Source organism: Solea senegalensis, linkage group LG1 (genome assembly GCF_019176455.1).
Source record: "Solea senegalensis isolate Sse05_10M linkage group LG1, IFAPA_SoseM_1, whole genome shotgun sequence".
Taxonomy (NCBI): domain Eukaryota; kingdom Metazoa; phylum Chordata; class Actinopteri; order Pleuronectiformes; family Soleidae; genus Solea; species Solea senegalensis.
The window spans coordinates 38483171-38500658 of NC_058021.1; the positions used below are offsets into that span (position 1 = coordinate 38483171).

At 40.3% G+C, this 17488-nt stretch overlaps 1 protein-coding gene across 3 annotated transcripts in view; it reads right to left on the minus strand.

Moving 5' to 3' along the window:
* Positions 1–3112: 3112 nt before the first annotated feature.
* Positions 3113–17488, minus strand: part of pld1b (phospholipase D1b) — a 34143-nt gene continuing 19767 nt past the window's right edge. For all 3 annotated transcript variants that reach the window (XM_044028459.1, XM_044028475.1, XM_044028467.1), the window contains exons 12-26: positions 17181–17262; positions 16286–16396; positions 16018–16200; positions 15456–15684; positions 14404–14532; positions 14209–14327; positions 14022–14135; positions 13179–13289; positions 12942–13030; positions 9232–9345; positions 8833–8882; positions 8459–8593; positions 7023–7176; positions 5081–5198; positions 3113–4971 (exon numbers count right to left, since the gene is read on the minus strand). In XM_044028459.1, the coding sequence (XP_043884394.1) occupies positions 4747–4971; positions 5081–5198; positions 7023–7176; positions 8459–8593; positions 8833–8882; positions 9232–9345; positions 12942–13030; positions 13179–13289; positions 14022–14135; positions 14209–14327; positions 14404–14532; positions 15456–15684; positions 16018–16200; positions 16286–16396; positions 17181–17262 (1963 nt within the window). In that variant the 3' untranslated portion in view covers positions 3113–4746. The remainder of the gene's footprint in view (positions 4972–5080; positions 5199–7022; positions 7177–8458; positions 8594–8832; positions 8883–9231; positions 9346–12941; positions 13031–13178; positions 13290–14021; positions 14136–14208; positions 14328–14403; positions 14533–15455; positions 15685–16017; positions 16201–16285; positions 16397–17180; positions 17263–17488) is intronic.

Genomic DNA, 17488 nt, shown 5'->3' on the forward strand with positions numbered 1-17488 from the left:
GCTGCTCTGCATGCCTCCACCTCCACCTCCTGTCTGCACACACACACACACACACACACACACACGAGCAGAGAGCGAAAGAGAGATCCGCGTGCGCGGCGGAACAGCAGCAGCAGCGCGCTTCCCGGGAGTGGCCTATGAAGAGACAGAGACGCCCACAATACACACACACCTTGGTGTGTGTATCTATTCTTGTCAGAACTCTACACACACACACACACGTCAGCGGATACAAATAAAACAGTACTTCCTCCTCCACCTTCTCCACATTTTTCTCCACCTCCTCCAACTACTTCATCTCCTTCTCTATCTCCTCAAACTTGACCACTTCTTCCTCTACCTTCACTTCCTCCTCCTCCTACACCTCCTTCTCCACCTGGTCCTCCTCCCTCATTTCCTTTTGTCTCCACCACCTTTAAATCCACCTCCTCCACCTCCTCCACCTCCTCCAACTCCTCCTCCTCCGCCTCCTTTCCATTTATCTTCCACCTTTACCTCCTCTTCCTCCTCCTCAGATCCTGAGCACCATCATGACCTTTAAAGTCCATGGAGAAACATATTCACACCTTTTTTGTGTCTTCATGTCACATCAGAGGGACAGTAAGACAGGGACAGTGAGACAGCGACACAGACAGGTGTGCTCTGCAACAGGAAATCACTCACTCTCCCACACCAAAACTCATAGAGAAAATCATTGAATTTAGCTGGCGGGGACACAGGAGCTGCTGGTCTACTGCTGCCTCATGTGGTCACTTTGTGTCACTGACGTAAATCTGAATGAAGGATTTTTAATGCCAAAGTGTCAAAATAAGATATTTGAACTTAGTGATGGAGGCAGCAGTGGATCAACAACTCCCGTGTGCTGTGATGTTAAAATCACTGATTTTCTCTATAGGTTTTGGTGTGGGAGAGTGAGTGGTTTACAGACTACAGTTTCCTGTTGGAAAAGTCTGTGTAAGGGTGAGATAAAGACGTGAACATGTGGCTTTTAATTATTGAACTTGTTATTATAACAATAATAATAATAATAACAATAATAATAATAATAATAATAATAATAATAATAATAATAATAATATCCTGCATTAAAGCAGAAATTTAATACACAAGAGAACTAATCAAGGTCAAAATAAATGTGGACACCCGAGCACAACAGCAGATCCACATTGTGTTCCTGTGGCGCCATCCAGTGGCACAGGAACACCAGTGCAGCAGGGAGGAATCGGGGACATCGGAGGTGTTTCAAGGACAAAGTTGTTTTCACCTCCAGCAGTGACGTGTTTTTCATTTCACTGACAGCGTTGATCGAACAGTGGGATCAGACTGACACTGATGTTTCATTTTATTATCTGGAATATTCCTCAAATTACTTATGTTATTTATTCTTTAAAACATTTTACAGACAATTATTGAACAAAACAAATCAAGAAGAAAAAAAGTTGACTTTTCTCTGAAATCAAAGAGGCTGGAAAATAGATTTGTTTTTAAGTGTGATTGTATGAGGTCGGAAAATATTATTTTAGCATCTTAACAAAAGACTCAACTAATGTCAGTTTAAGTCTACGATGACTTCCAGACTTCAGACTTCCAACAGTAAACAGAAGTTTATAAACCACTCACTCTCCCACACCAAACCCCATAGAGAAAATCAGTGATTTTAGCTCGCGGGGACAAAGGAGCTGCTGGTCTACTGCTGCCTCGTGTGGTCTCTTTGTGTCACTGAGGTAAATCTGAACAAAGGATTTTAAAAGCCGAATTAACAAAATAAGACATTAGAACTTAGTGATGGAGGCAGCAGTGGACAGCTCCTGTGTGCTGTGATGTTAAAATCATTGATTTTCTCTATGAGGTTTGGTGTGGGAGAGTGAGTGGTTTACAAACTTCAGTTTCCTGTTAGAACAGGAAACTGTGAGATAAAGACGTGCATGTGTCCCTAAGACATCGTAGACTTTGCCATGTCTTCACATGTATCTTTATAAAGTTTAAGACAAGCGATGAACGGAAGCCATTCAATCTCACAAAAAGCATACCATTTTTAAAACCTCATTTATTCATCGACTTAATTCCTTATCATTTCACAATAAAAGCGACACATGACGCAGTAACTCCATAATAAGGGACGACGCCGCGAGACAAGACAACAACAGTCTGTGCAAAATAGTGCATTTCCATGGAGACACAGTGTTTACAGGTGGACAGAGAGACGGCAGGAGGACAGGGTCCAGCAGACCTTTCATCCGGGGACAAGGTTTCATTCTGGGGCCGTAGTTGCACATGTTCACTGTAGGAGTTTAAAAACAAATTGGGCTGATGAGCAGGAGGTAGAAACCCAGGGAGGTAGAGAGAAAGGATTTTAAACATCAGAGGAGCTTCAGGTTCATCACAGATCAGAAACAGGCACAAAAAAACCCACGGCTTTCAGAGGAACCGTTTATGCGTTCATTTGTCAGGTTTCATGGCATCACACCGTGGTTCATGCTCTCAGCTACAGCTAATGACGTGTGTGGTGCTTCTTCTTTTGGTAAACAAATATCATCATTCATCTGAACAGCATCATGCAGATCACACACACACACACACAGGAAGACACGGAGGAGAATTGGCATAACATATTCATTCCAGAACATCGAGAAAAATCCAGAGAAGATGGTTTGAGTGTGAGATTCGATCGTACACTCGTGTTTGACGGCTTCTTATTGAGAAACATGAATTTGAGCAACTTTAAAAAGGATAGTTCCGCTTTTTAAAAGTGTGATTTTATTAGGTTCTGACACCAAATCAGCGCCACCTGCAGGAATGAAGATATTGTAGACGTCAGTTTAAGTCTACAATATCTTTAAGAACATGTTGACGTCTTTGTTTCACTGTTAGACAGACTTTTGTAAACCACTCACTCTCCCACACCAAAGCCCATCGAGAAAATCAGTGATTTTAACATCACACACAGGAGTTGTTGATCCACTAGACCAGCAGCTCCTGTGTCCCCGCCAGCTAAAATCACAGATTTTTTCCATGGGGTTTGGTGTGGGAGAGTGGGTGGTTTACAAACTTCAGTCTTTACATACTGTAGCTGATAAAAACAGCAGGGGGCGCTCACAGCACACAGACCTCATAGAACCACACTTATTTAAAAAACAAACAAAAACATGAACTATGACTTTATTCTGTATTAACTGGTTCACTGACATTATCACCTTTCAAAGATCGACAAACTCCACATTTAAAAATATAAATATTGATTTAAAGTGACACTACGAACTTGTAACAAAGGAAACGTCATCTTTACAAAGTGATATGTGCTGCCACCAAAAGGAAAAAACAGGTAATGCAGCTTAAAAATGACAAGCTGAAGATAAAACCACATATAAAAAAATAATGAATCAATGAATTCATTTTAAATGTAGATAAAAAATAAAGAAGGCATGGCTTAAGGCTGACTGTGTTGAGGAATGTGAGAGCGCTAACGTGAGAGTGCTAAATATCTTCTTTGGCACTCGTGATTTTTCTGCTCCACGTTAAAAAGCGGCAGTGGCTCGGAGCAGAGACGCAGCTCCTCATCCTCAGCTCCACTCTTCTTGTCTCTGTTTTAGTGTCTTCTTCTTCAAACCGAACACAGAAGAGCCCGTGCTGCGTTCACTGACCCTCCGCACATTTGCATAGTGTTGTCAAAGGAGGCAGAATTAGAGTCAGAGGAGGAGGCGGAGTCACAGTCCATCAATCACTTCAGTGTCTTTAGTCATTAATTTATTTTTATGTTTGCGTAAACGTGAAGCCGTTGTCTTCAGGCACTGTGGAGCTCACCGCTCCCTCTGCTGGTCGACTCGTCATGTTGCACCATGTATGTGTGTGTGTGTGTGTGATTGAGTGTCATGTTATTTGTGTCCACTGGGTGGCAGTAGTGCTGCAGAGTCTTCCTCACAGTGGATGCCATTTTGGAGGTTCTTTTTGCCGCTACATGGCAGCAAGAGTTCTACTTCCTGTTTAGCCCCCGCCTCCTCGCCTACCTGCACCTGTGTTCATGCACCTGTGTCACTGGAGTATTCCACTAGGAGGCGACACCACTGAACTCAGACCTAATAGAATGACTGGATTAGTACTTTGTAAACATTGGAGAACGTAAATTTGACATACGATTAAATTAAATACATAGTTTGGATGTTCTGAAGTTTTCAAATATAAAAACAAAGTGTTTCGCGGAATGTTTTTAACGTTTAAAAATCTGGTTTGGGTCGAAAGATAAATTTATTACTCACATAAACACCAGGGAGAGTGTGAGTACTCACGATGTTTGTTGTCTTTAAAATCTGTCATCGACGGGAACAAGTGACACTGTATTCGTACGTTTTCGCAATGCTGTTGCCTTAAGTAACTGTAAGTGTTTTCTGATTTTTGGAGTAAAGCGAGAGTTAAAAGAATACAAATTCTGCGACTTTCTAAAAGGAAACTCTTTTTTCTGACGTTCTTAGTCAAGAATAATCTCATCACGCAGTTTTCTTATGTTTTATCCGCTAAACATGAATAGATTTTATGTCTTTTTTCTCACAGTCAGTCATTGTAAATGCGACAAATTCAGATTACGACGACGACGATGTAAACAACAGTTGTTTTTCAGTAAATTCTGGGTTTAACGATTGATCAGAGTCGGATTAAACCTCCAAAATGGCTCCAGGTTCCACCTGAAGAACCTTCCATGTGATGAACGTTGGCAGCAGAGGTCCAGACTCAGGTCCAGACTTAGGTCCAGACTCAGGTCCAGAGCTCCATGGGTGCCATGGCCTCCTTGGAGCCGATGGGAGGAAGCAGGTTCTGCTCGCACAGGAACTGAAGAGGAAACTGGACCAGGAAACCGCGGATCTTCTTCAGCTCTTCGCGGGCTCGGACCGGGTCCTCCTTGTCCAGACCTGCCTTGGCCAGGAAGCCTTCCAGCTCCAGGATGTTACGGACGTCGCTGGACGGCAGACAACGGAAAACCTGAGCGTAACGGAGAAGATCCAGAGATTAGAAATGTTGTTTCATGTTGTTTGAACATAAATAACATAAAGAAGTAAATAATGGGCGGTGTCGATGTTATCGGCTCCACCTTCTGGAAAATGGTGGCATTGCGAGCACACGTGGCCATCCACACTTCCTTATAGAACTGATCGCTGACGGGGTCAGAGACGTCGATGGACGAGTCCGTGTGACCGCCGAGGATTGTCCTGAGAGGAAACACGGAAAAAAGAGTCAGGAAACACGGAAAAACAAGAGTCAGGAAACATGGAAAAATAAGAGTCAGGAAACATGGAAAAAGAAGAGTCAGGAAACCTGGAAAACAAGAAGAATCAGGAAACACGGAAAACAAGAGTCAGGAAACATGGAAAAAGAGTCAGGAAACACGGAAAAACAAGAGTTAGGAAACACAAAAAAGTCAGTAAACACGGAAAAAAGCAAGAATCAGGAAACCTGGAAAACAAGAGTCAGGAAACACGGAAAAACAAGTGTCAGGAAACATGGAAAAAGAGTCAGGAAACACGGAAAACCAGAGTCAGGAAACACGAAAAAATAAGAGTCAGGAAACATGGAAAAATAAATGTCAAGAAACACAAAAAAAGTCAGTAAACATGGAAAAAGCAAGAGTCAGGAAACACGGAAAAACAAGAGTCATGAAACACGGAAAACAAGAGTCAGGAAACACAGGAAAACAAGAGTCAGGAAACATGGAAAAAAGAGTCATGAAACACGGAAAAACAAGAGTCAGGAATAACGGATAAACAAGAGTCAGGAATAACGGATAAACAAGAGTGAGGAAACACGGAAAAACAAGAGTCAGGAAAAGAGTCAGGAAACAAGAGTCAGGAAACACGGAAAAACAAATGTCAAAACACAAAAAGTCAGGAAACACGGAAAAAGCAAGAGTCAGGAAACGGAAAAAACAAGAGTCAGGAAAAAAACAAGAGTCAGGAAACACGGAAAAACAAGAGTCAGGAAACATGGAAAAAGAGTCAGAAACACGGAAAAACAAGAGTTAGGAAACATGGATAAACAAATGTCAAGAAACACAAAAACGTCAGGAAACATGGAGAAAAGCAAGAGTCAAGAAACCTGGAAAGACACGGTCAGAGTCAGGAAAACTGAAAAAACAAAGGAGTCAGGAAACATCAGGGAAAAAAACAGGAAACACAGGAGGAAAACGGAAAAACAAAGAGTCAGGAAACACGGAAAAAAAAAAGCAGTCAGGAAACAAAGGAAAAAAACAAAGAGTCAGGAGTCAAAGAACACAAAGTCAAGAAAAACAAGAGTCAGGAAACACTTGGAAAAAGTCAAAAAAGTCAGGAAACACAAAAAAGCAAGAGTCAAGAAACACGGAAAACAAGAGTCAGGAAACGGAAAAAAGAGTCAGAAACACGTCAGGAAACACAAAAAGCAAAGTCAGAAAAAAGAAAGAGGAAACAAGGAAAAACAAATGTCAAGAAACACAAAAACAGGAAACTGTGGGGCAAGAAACATGGAAACGAAAAAATCAACAAGAGTCAGGAAACAAGAGTCAGGAAAACGGAGAGTCAGCATGGAAAACAAGAGTCAAACAAGAACAAGAGTCAGGAAGATAAACAAGAGTCAGGAAACACAGAAAAACAAGAGTCAGGAAACACGGGAAAAAAGAGTCAGGAAACACAAAAAAGCAAGAGTCAGGAAACACGGAAAAAAGCAAGAGTCAGGAAACACAGAAAAACAAGAACTGGAAATGCTGAGTCTTTCATTCCAACTACTTTTTTCCTGCTTTCATTAGTATTAATTGGGAATGCCGATTTCTGTTTTCTTTATTGTCAGTTGAAATTACTGAGTCAGCGATTCCCAACTTTATATTTTCCTGTTATCTGTATTGGTTGGGAATGCTGAGTCAGCCATTCGATTTTTATACTTTTTGAACTATTTTTAAATATATGCATCATTAAAATATTATTATTATTTATATCAAATGTGACTAATTGCACGTGTGTTTGTGTGCGCTGTGTGTGTGTGTGTGTGTGTGTGTGTGTGTGTACCTGAAACACTCGAGGCGGAGCTGCAGAGCGTAGCGTCCGGCCTGGTATGGCTGACCGTCCATCACTGCGGCGACCGTCTCCGAGTCCTCCACAATCACGGCCACCTCGCTGTCCCTCTTTCCCAGCATGCTCCTGTCGTTGATGTTGGCAGAGCCTGCGAGGAACAACAGGAGTGCTACATGACAGTGTCCACCAGGGGGAGCTCTAACACCACAGCAGAGTCTGATCCCCTCAGAGTCAACAAGGATCCAGATCCAAATTTTAAACAAACCAAAAGTAACATGGAGCTACAGTGAACAAGACTCTAAATATCATCTAAAAATACTGAAAACGTCCTTAAAAAACACGGTAAATAACTGTTTTATTGCATTTCCTGAATACAAATGTAATCATTTCAATACAAATCCTTCAAATTCACTCCTTCATTTTCAATTATTCAGCTCACAAATGCAGCCAAAAACATTTAGAAATTAAAAATACACATATTCCCATAAATTCCATGAATTTATGGATATGACATAAAGTTTGTGATGAGGGAGATAATCTGGAATCTTTAATCCAGTCATTTACAGAGACATAAAAATGATTATGTGTTAATATTCCACATATTTCAGTGAAAACATGAACTGCAGTTTATGGGTTTATTTTTAGCTCAGGTGGCAGCGGTGGAAACTGAATAATCCTGAGCAGATTAACGCCTGAGGTTTAGACCATTTTTAGATGTTTCATTAAAGGGACACTGTGTAACGTTCATTAAAGGGACAGTGTATAATATTTGTTAAGTCCCAGACTCTTGCCTTTCCTCTTTTCTCTCTGTTTCTGAACCCGCCTTCCTCCTCTCCTCCTTCGACTTCGACCCACAGTAGCCCAATTTCCACTGTTACCCTGTAGGTTATCGGGACTAATGGCGGTCGTTGTTAACCCGGGCCTCGACCGATCCAGTATGGAAGTCATAGGTTCGATTCGCATAGCTTGGGACCGGCTCAAAAAGACACTGGCTTGTGACCTCCTAAGGCTGCATTATTAAAGGGCCAGTGTGTAATATTCATTAAAGGGCCAGTGTGTAACATTCATTAAAGGGCCAGTGTGTAATATTCATTAAAGGGCAAGTGTGTAATATTCATTAAAGGGACAGTGTGTAATTTTCATTAAAGGGACAGTGTGTAACTGTACAGTGGGAGTGGTTTATGAGCAGAAACTGAAATAACTCCAAATAAATGTGTTTATTTAAGAGTAGAATCACTATTGCTGTGTCGGGGATTCCCAACCAGTTTTCACTGTTGTCCTCATTGGTTTCAGTGATTCCACATGACTGTTTTGTATACATTTTGAAATGTTTACATTTTTATTTACAATGTTTCACCCACAGGAAATTAGTGACGTATAAAAAAAGGTCAGAAAAATTAGTTTTGAATGTAAAGTGACGCTTTGTTTACCAATGATGACGGTGTTGTCGTCGGCGATGAGCATCTTGCTGTGGACATAGATGAGCTCAGTGACCAGTTTACCCTCCAGCTCCGCGTACGTTCGCAGACCAGTGATGGAGATGTAGTTAATCCACTGATCTCCCACTGGGAACACACACACGCACGCACATTAAAATTAGTTTGACAGACTTTTCCAACAGGAAACTTAAGTTTGTAAACCACTCACTCTCCCACACCAAACCCCATAGTCTAACAGTCAGATGAACATGTTCTTAAGATAACGTAGACTTAAACTGACTTAAAATCTGTCTTTCCTGTATTTCTTCATTAAAAAACAACTTGTTTTTCAGGTTGATGTGAATTTGATGTGTTCTCAGACTTACTCTCTCTGCGCAGCTGTGAGATGATGGAGTGATCTCCTCTGTTCATGGTCCTGCAGATACAGACAGATGGAGGTGGATCAGCGGCAGAGCCACATTCCTCTCAGTACAAGGGTTTATGTGTGTGTGAGGGAGTGTGTTTGCATGGGGAGGGTTGAGAATTCCAGCTACACAATAAACGTCCACCTCAAAAGGAATGTACACACACACACACACACACAGTGTGTGGAAGGTGAAGGTGTGGTGGACTCTTTCTGTGTTATCATACTCGTCAAACAGCGGGTTGAAAACACCATGAAAGGCTCCATTCTATTTTTTTTGGTCCGATACCACACATGGGCAAAGATACATTAAAATAAAATACATGTAACTGTTAATGTGTCACAATAAACTACAAAATACCGATAGTTGAAGTGCATGACAGCCTGGATGGCGGTGCCTCCTCCTGTGTTGATGTCTCCTTCAAAACCCGGCAGCAGTGGCGTCACCACGTACACCCGGTACCTTTTTCCCTCGCTGAAACAACAACAACAAAACAACACATAATACATGAATATTTCAATTGAAAGGAAATAAAAAATAAAGAGAAAGACTGTGTATTCATCTGTTCTAGAGAACTCATCTCAAGGAGGACATTCGGATTGCAGCACCCCCTGTCGTTCCATTTCATTAACTACTTCAAAACACAATTCAAGATGGCCACTCTGAGCGTCATTTAATGTGTGTAGCTGTGATTTAATCTATGACATAATTTAACCCTCAGTTAAGCATCTGTTTAATTTACTACCCTCTTAAGTCATTAAGGACAAAAATGTCCACTTACAAAAAACTGTAATAAAACATTTCGGATCAATATTTCTTTCTGCTTTTTCTGGGAAAAATCTCTTTTCTAACTAACCAAGCAATTCAATCACTTTGAGGATGTTAACCCTTTAAATGCCAGTGTGATTACTTCTTTTCACTGTTGTTATTTGTGTTATTTTCCATATAACAAACGTTGGTGGCTTATTGATGGTGGTTTATTAATATGTCATAAGATATTAATAGACAGACTCAGAGTATTAAAGGCATCTGCATTAATGAAGGCGACCACAAGGTGGCGCTATATGCAGACAACGTCTTGGTTTATTTAACTGACCCTCCTAATTCACCCCCCAAATTAATGGTCTTTCTAGAAACATTTGGTAAACATTCAGGATATAAATTAAATATACAAAAGACACACATTTTGACTATCAACTACCAACCCACAAAGCGATTTAGGGACAAATTCCATATTAAATTGGATCATTAAAATATCTAGGAATAAACCTGCCGAAAAGAATTCGAACACTGGCAGAGATAAATTATGGCCCCCTCTCAACAAAAATTAAAGAAGACATACATAGATGGAACTCAGTTTCTTTTCTTAGTCTCAGTCACAGAATTGATCCTGTAAGAATGAATATCCTCCCACGATATCTCTTCTTATTCCTGTAGAAATTTCCTCAAAACAATTTTTTGAACTGGACAAGATTATTTCCAGATTTATTTGGCAGGGTAAAAAACCCAGGATTAGGTTTAAAACTTTACAACTTCCAAAGGAGCAAGGGGGATGGCACTACCTAATTTTAAGGATTATTTTATTTATTTTATTTTATTATTATTTTTATGCAGCTTAGAGTACCCCTGATTAATTTGTGTAGCCCATCCTTTCGAGCCAGATGGAAAGATATCGAACTGTCCACTCTGATTGACCCCCCCAATACAAGCAGTACTACCGCACAAACATCTGGGAAGATTTGTGGACAAGGTACAGAACCCATGATTAAAGCACAGCTAAAAATCTGGAATATGATAAAAGACGAGTTTAAATTAAGTAATAAATTAGACAATCCAATGGTGTGCCTATGAATTTAGGCCTAACATGATAGATAAGGGATTGAAATCATGGATTTTGAAAGGAATAACGACATACTACTCTCTTACAGAAAAGGGACAATTTAAAAACTTTGAAAAGTTGAAAGAAGATTTTTTTAGATTCCTCCAGGTACGTAATCGCTTAGAACATATCAGAAAGGACACCGATCTTAATGACCCGATATCGATCATTTTTATTGATGCTTACCAAAGTAAATCGAATAACGGTGACATCTCTAGAATTTATAAGGGTCTACTGTCTAAAAAAAACACACAGTACAAGATATGTTAAGGAAAAATGGGAGAGAGAGGGTAATCTAACAATATCTGAGGAGGATTGGCTCGGCGTTTGCCAACCCCAGTGGAAATGTACCAGCTCTCATGTATGGCAGGAGTTTGGCTGGAAGTGTCAGGTCCGCTTTTTCATTACACCAAAACAAAAGGCGAAGCTGCATGCTGGAGACTATGCGGACACCCGGAAGCCAATCATTGGCATATCTTTTGGGAATGCCCAGTGGTTAAATCCTTCTGGACAGAGCTTCACAAAGTATTAGGCAGCATGTTTAATACTAATCTACCTATGCATTTTTCTACATTATTTTTAGGAAATTCAGATTTACAGGTCAGGCAAGCTGATGAGTATTTATTTCGTATTTTGATAACCGCTGGTGGTAAAAAAGCACTGACAAGGCATTGGCTTCTCCCTGATCTGCCCACAATACAGGAGTGGATAAGTATAGTAAGTGACATTTACCTCATGGAACAGATTACCATCTCCATTCGCCTACAGAAAAACATATTTATTGAATTGTGGCCCAAATGGGTAAGATATGTTAGTTTTGAACAGACAGAAGTATTGAATGGATGATCCTGTAATGCTATTTTTATGCTTTATTTTTGAATGTTTTATTTGGCCTAATGACTAGTGTGTATTGTTTTATTTTATTTATTTATTTAAAAAAAAAAAAACTCCCTGGTAGACATTTCTTTTTTGCTCTTTTATATATGTCTATCTTTCCCATTTTGTTTCAAAGTTCTCAAATGTACTTTCATTTGACTTTCTGTATTTTGTTTTGCATACAAAGATTTCAACTGTGAGTGGCGGAAATACCATTGTATGTTATTTGAGTGAAAGTAATTACTGTATTGTAATGCTCTCACAAAACAAAAATGAAATATGTAAAAAAAAAAGAATTAGAATTAGAATCAGATTTAAAATGTACAACCCTCTTAATTTTGGATTAAGGACAAAACTGCTATAAAAATAGTACAGTAATATTTCTTTTCTGCCTTTTTGGGTTTAATCTTTTCATCTACTTCAGTCCTAATCAAAACAATCAGATATTGAATAATTATCAGGATTTAAAACCTTTAAATGCCAGTTTGACGACATGATGTGAAACAACACAAACACACACGCACACACACATAAAACGCTATTTTACACACAACAAATGTTGTTTTTTTCTTTTAATCAGCCTTGAATATGTCGAAGATTTGCCAAAATATTGACTTTGATGCATTATTAGCATTTGTCTAGCATTGGATTGAACAGCAGCTGTTGAACTTCAGTGCAAATTGTTTGTTGCATGTGACAGAAAACAGATGTATTTTATTCTTAATTAGCTGCTGTTTTGTTAAAAGTTAATTTCAACACATTTCGATGTTTTTATTTCACACCCAAACTGTGAGGAAACAAAAGTGGCGGAACATGTTTAACAGCTGCTGCCGTGAATTTAGCGTGTGTGTGTTTTCCTATATTATGTGCAGGATGTGTGTGTCCACCGATAAGAGAGAGAGGGAGAGAGAGAGAGAGGGAGAGAGAGAGAAAGAGAGAGAGAGAGAGAGAGACTACAGGTCAAACAGGAAAGTGTTTAAACACCGATGAATATCCTTCCTCACTGAGACCACGTTCAACACGTCTTGTGATATTAAATCAGTACAAAATGTGTCTGTCTGTTTCTGGGAAGTCATTTTGTACAAAAACAAGGCATTAGTGTGTGTAAAAGGTGCATTACTATTAAATTTTTCCTTATAATTTAATTAAAATGATTTAAAGGCAAAAACATAAAAACACATTTTTTTAAAAATCTAATTGGCACAAAACACTTTTTAAGAATTATTTAATGTTACAATATAAGGTAAAGTTGAGTAAATGGATGTCTTTTATGATTAGGACTGACTTAAGTAAAGACATATTGTGTGTGTGTTACCTGTGCGCTCTGATGATGCGTTCAGCAATAGCGTCCCCTATCTTGTTGAAAACATGTCTGTTGTCTGCACAACTGATGAAGAATTGATTCTGTAAAAAACAAAACTTTTATATCCAAAGAAACAAAAACTAATTCACAGTATTTTTATTTACTTGATTTCATCTGAGTTGTGGCCATAGTTAAAACAGTTCAGTCGACGTCTTTTGTTAATGTATACATTCAGGATCGCTCAAATACCTCGATGTAGATGAAGTGCTGGCTGTTCTTGATGACATCCACATACGCATTGTGAATGGACTCCTCGTGGTGTTTGATGCCGGCGGACCAGTCTGCAGCCGAACGAAGGATCTGAGGGAACCGAGCGAGACATGATCACTTTTAATTTAACCCTCAGTTAAGCTTCAGTTTAATTTACTACCCTCTCAAGGCATTAAGGACAAAAATGTCCACTTACAAACAACTGTAATAAAACATTTCAGATCAATATTTCTTTCTGCTTTTTCTGGCAAAAATCTCTCAAACATCTTCACTCCTGTTCAAGACTAACCAAGAATTCAATCACTTTGAGGATTTTAACCCTTTAAATGCCAGTGTTGTTGTCAATGTTGTTATTTTCCATAACAAACGTTGGGTGGCTGGGGATTTATTGGTTTATAATCAATCTTAAATATGTCAAAGATTTGCCGCTCTAATTAGTTTTTGTGTAGCATCAGATTTCAAATTTACAACCCTCTTAAGGCATTAAGGACAAAAATGTCCACTTCCAAAAACTGCTATAAAAATAGTACAGACTAATATTTTTTTCTGCCTTTTTGGGTTAGGTCACCAGCATTGGTAAGTAGCTGGTTCAGTACTTAAGTTGATAGGTTTTATATAGGTATAAACTTGTAGTGTACAGTATATAAGTAGTAGCTAACTAGCTGGGGAGGTAGGTAAAAGGTTAGTAGTTATTATATACAGTACTGTAGGTAGGTGCTAAAATTAAAGGTTTTCAATCCAACTTCAGTCATTTCGTGATATAAACTAAACTGGAACCAATGGTAAACATTCGAACACATAAACCGATGAAGCAGCACTGACCTGAACTTTGGTGGGGACAGAGTTGGGGACCTGGTAGCGCTGTTCTCCAGCCGTGGTGTGAGATTTGGGCAACAGATACGGGAATGACTGAGAGCGATACTTTGGCTTCATCAGCTTCAAGAAGAAAAAGAAGAAGTTAAACACAACAACTTAAGAGTCATCCCTCAGTGACAACATGACCTCTGACCTTGGTGAAATTCCACCGCTGGATGAAGTGTCTGGCCACATCGCGAGCAGCACTTCCATGAACAACTGAGGAGATGTCATGCCAAGGCATTCTGGGAGTCATGTGTCTGTCGATGAAGTCTGATACGACACAAATGAGAAACGTGTGACAAACCGGCGGGAAAAAAAAAGCTGAAAAGCTGTGAGAGGCTTTTACCATCAAAAGGTTTGTCCAGCTGAATCCAGTCCTTGTGCACAAAGTTGCAGTAATCCTTTCCGTGCCAGAACCGCGTGTTTCCGTACAGCTCTCCCACACCGGTACGTAGACTGTGCATCGTGCCAGTTTCTGAAAACACACATGGTCACATTATTTGACACACACACACACACACACACACACTGAGTGTGTTGTGGTTGTAAAAATACAGACTAGAGAGTGAAGGAACACAGACTGTATGTTTCAGTTCTGTTGTTTAATAAAGAAGCTAATGAACCTCGGAAGGTTTTCTATTCACATGTGAGGCATTGAATATAAAACCAAAGTCCATTGAGAAAAACAGTGATTTTAGCTCGTGGGGACACACGCACTGCTGGTCTACTGCTGCCTCGTGTGGTCACTTTGTGTCACTAAGGTCAATCTAAATGACGTATTTTTCATGCTGAAAACAAACATTTGAACTTAGTGATGGAGGCAGCAGTGGATCAACTGTGATGTTAAAATCATTGATTCCCTATATGGGGTTTGGTGTGGGAGAAGTGGGAGGTTTCCACTCAGAAAAGGCAGTGAACATATTCTTAGGATATTGTAGACATAAGACGGTATAGATTTTATTCAGTAGACTTTTTGTGAATTGGCTAAAATCTGTGTTTTCATCTGTAGGTTTGTCCTCCCGTTAGTAACTTCCTGTCTACAATTTTTTTGACGGATCAGTCTGAATTAGGTGATTACCAAAGAATGTTCCCATTACATTTTGGGAAGAATCTGCACAATGATGACGTCACAAAAATGATCAGATGTTCATGAAACCTCCATTTCTCATAAATGGGCAAAACTGTAGAATATCACATCATATCTCTGTCAAAACTCATCGGATTTGGAGGGAATTTGGTGTATGTCTAATCCAGATTACAGAGTTGGTTGCAATTTAAATGTAACACGGATTAGTCCCATTGAATAAGATAAGATGTGTATATCTCAGCGACGTCTTAACAGATCAGGATGAACTTTATTGTGTCGGTGTTGGACGACACAAACCAGGTGAAACTCACTCTCTTCAGTCTCTAGGTCGCTGTCGCTGTCACTGGGCGCCAAGCCGTGCTTCTGCAGGTGTCTCCTGATGCTGAACCTCGTCCTCTTCATCTTCCCCTGACCCTTCAGCTTGGGCTGGTCTGCCGAGTCCATCACAGTGAAAATGTTCTTCCCGTTGCTCTGGGGAGCGGCGCCGCTGCTGCTTCTGCCGTTGGGCGGAGCAGCCTGACTGGAGGAGGCGGAGCTTGCCTAAGGCACATGGCGTGAGAAATGATTAATCGTCAGAGGAATGAAACATTCATTCATTCATTAATGACATTAAAACAGACCAACAACCATTCACTCTCACAATCAAATTAGCAAAAATGCTGTCAGTCAAACCAGGATTCTATCCTGTGACCTTCTTGCTGTGAGGTAATGATACTAGCCACTACACTGTGTCGGCCCTTTTTTCACGATCTAAATTTTCATTCGTTGGTTGCAAACTCTTGTTTTTTGATCTGTTGCTCCGCCCACCACCACCAAACCAATCAGAGTTGTGGGGGGTGTTCCAGTTAAAGGATGTGTGTGTGTGTGTGTTACCTGCTCCAGGTGAGAGAGCGTCACACTTCCGACATCCGTCAGCCGATGTTCGCAGTCATCCCAGCGACCGTACGCCAGGTCGATGCCGCCCACGAACGCCACCGACTGATCGATGACGACGAGCTTCTCGTGATGAGCCCACAGGTAAACGGCGGAGGAGACGTGGTCGGGGTGACGCATCACCTGATGTCAACAAACAAATAAACATTTAACCGATGGATGGACGGACGGTCGGACGGACGTGTGATGGAAGAGTGAGGCCTTTCACCTTGATGTTGGGGTGCAGATGTAACAGAGTTCTCTTGCTGTAACCAGAGTTGATGCCCAGAGCTAACTCCACCTCCTTATACAACATCACAAAGACGCGAACTCCTTGTTGCTATGGAAACGACAACAAACACAAGTTTGTTTAAGATTTCTCCAGAGTTTACTCATTTAATTTAAGTTAAGATAAACTCAGGTTTGGTTTGGCTACACTTGGTTTATGTTAGTTTAGGTTAAGTTAGGTTGGTTAGCTTGGGTTAGGCTAGGCTAAGATAACTTAAGTTGGGTTACCTTAGATTAAGTTTGGTTAGGTTGGAATACTTAAATTAGGTAAAGCTAGGTTAGGCTGGGTTAGGTTAAGGTTAAGGTTAAGTTAGGTGAGGCTAGGTTAGGTTGGGTTAAGTTAGGTTAAGGCTAAGTGAGGTAAGGCTATATTAGGTTGGGTTAAGGTTAAGTTAGGTTAGGCTGGGTCAGGTTAAGGTTAAGTTAGGTGAGGCTAGGCTAAGTTATGTTTGGCTGGGTTAAGTTAGGTAAGGCTAGGTTAGGTTGGTTTAAGGCTAAGTGAGGTAAGGCTACATTAGGTTGGGCTAAGGTTAAATTAGGTTAGACTGGATTAGGTTGGGTTAAGTTAGGTTAAGGCTAAGTGAGGTTAGGCTACATTTAAAGTTAAAGTTAAATTAGGTGATAGTACATTAGGTTGGGTTTGGTTAGATTAGGTTAAATTAGGGAGGCTAGTTTAGATTGGGTTATGCTTAAGGTAAATTAGGTGAGGCTACATTAGGTTAGATTATGTTATGTTAGGTTAAGGTTAGATAAGGTTAAGTTGGTTGGGATAGGCTGGGTTAAAGTAAACTCTTAAACTCTAAAGTGTTGTGAGGTGTTCACTGTCCTCTGCTCACCGCTTTACGTTTCAGGATGCAGTCGAGACGCCAGCGGTTGCCCTCGACAACCGGCCTCTTCAGGAAGATCTCTGGACTCAACCTGTGAGGAAAGACACAGGAAGAGTTCAGGTGTGTCCTCAGAGGAAGTGGAAACGTCTCCTTCCTCTTCTTCTACTGTAACTTTGAACTCAGTCTTTCCTGATTTCTTCCTTCTCTTCTTTTTCAAACACCACAGTCGTCAGAATCTCTGAAGGAACCTCAGTCTTCTCTATCTGACTCAGTTTGATTTACATTCAATGACGGTTTACAGCTAATATGAGCTCATT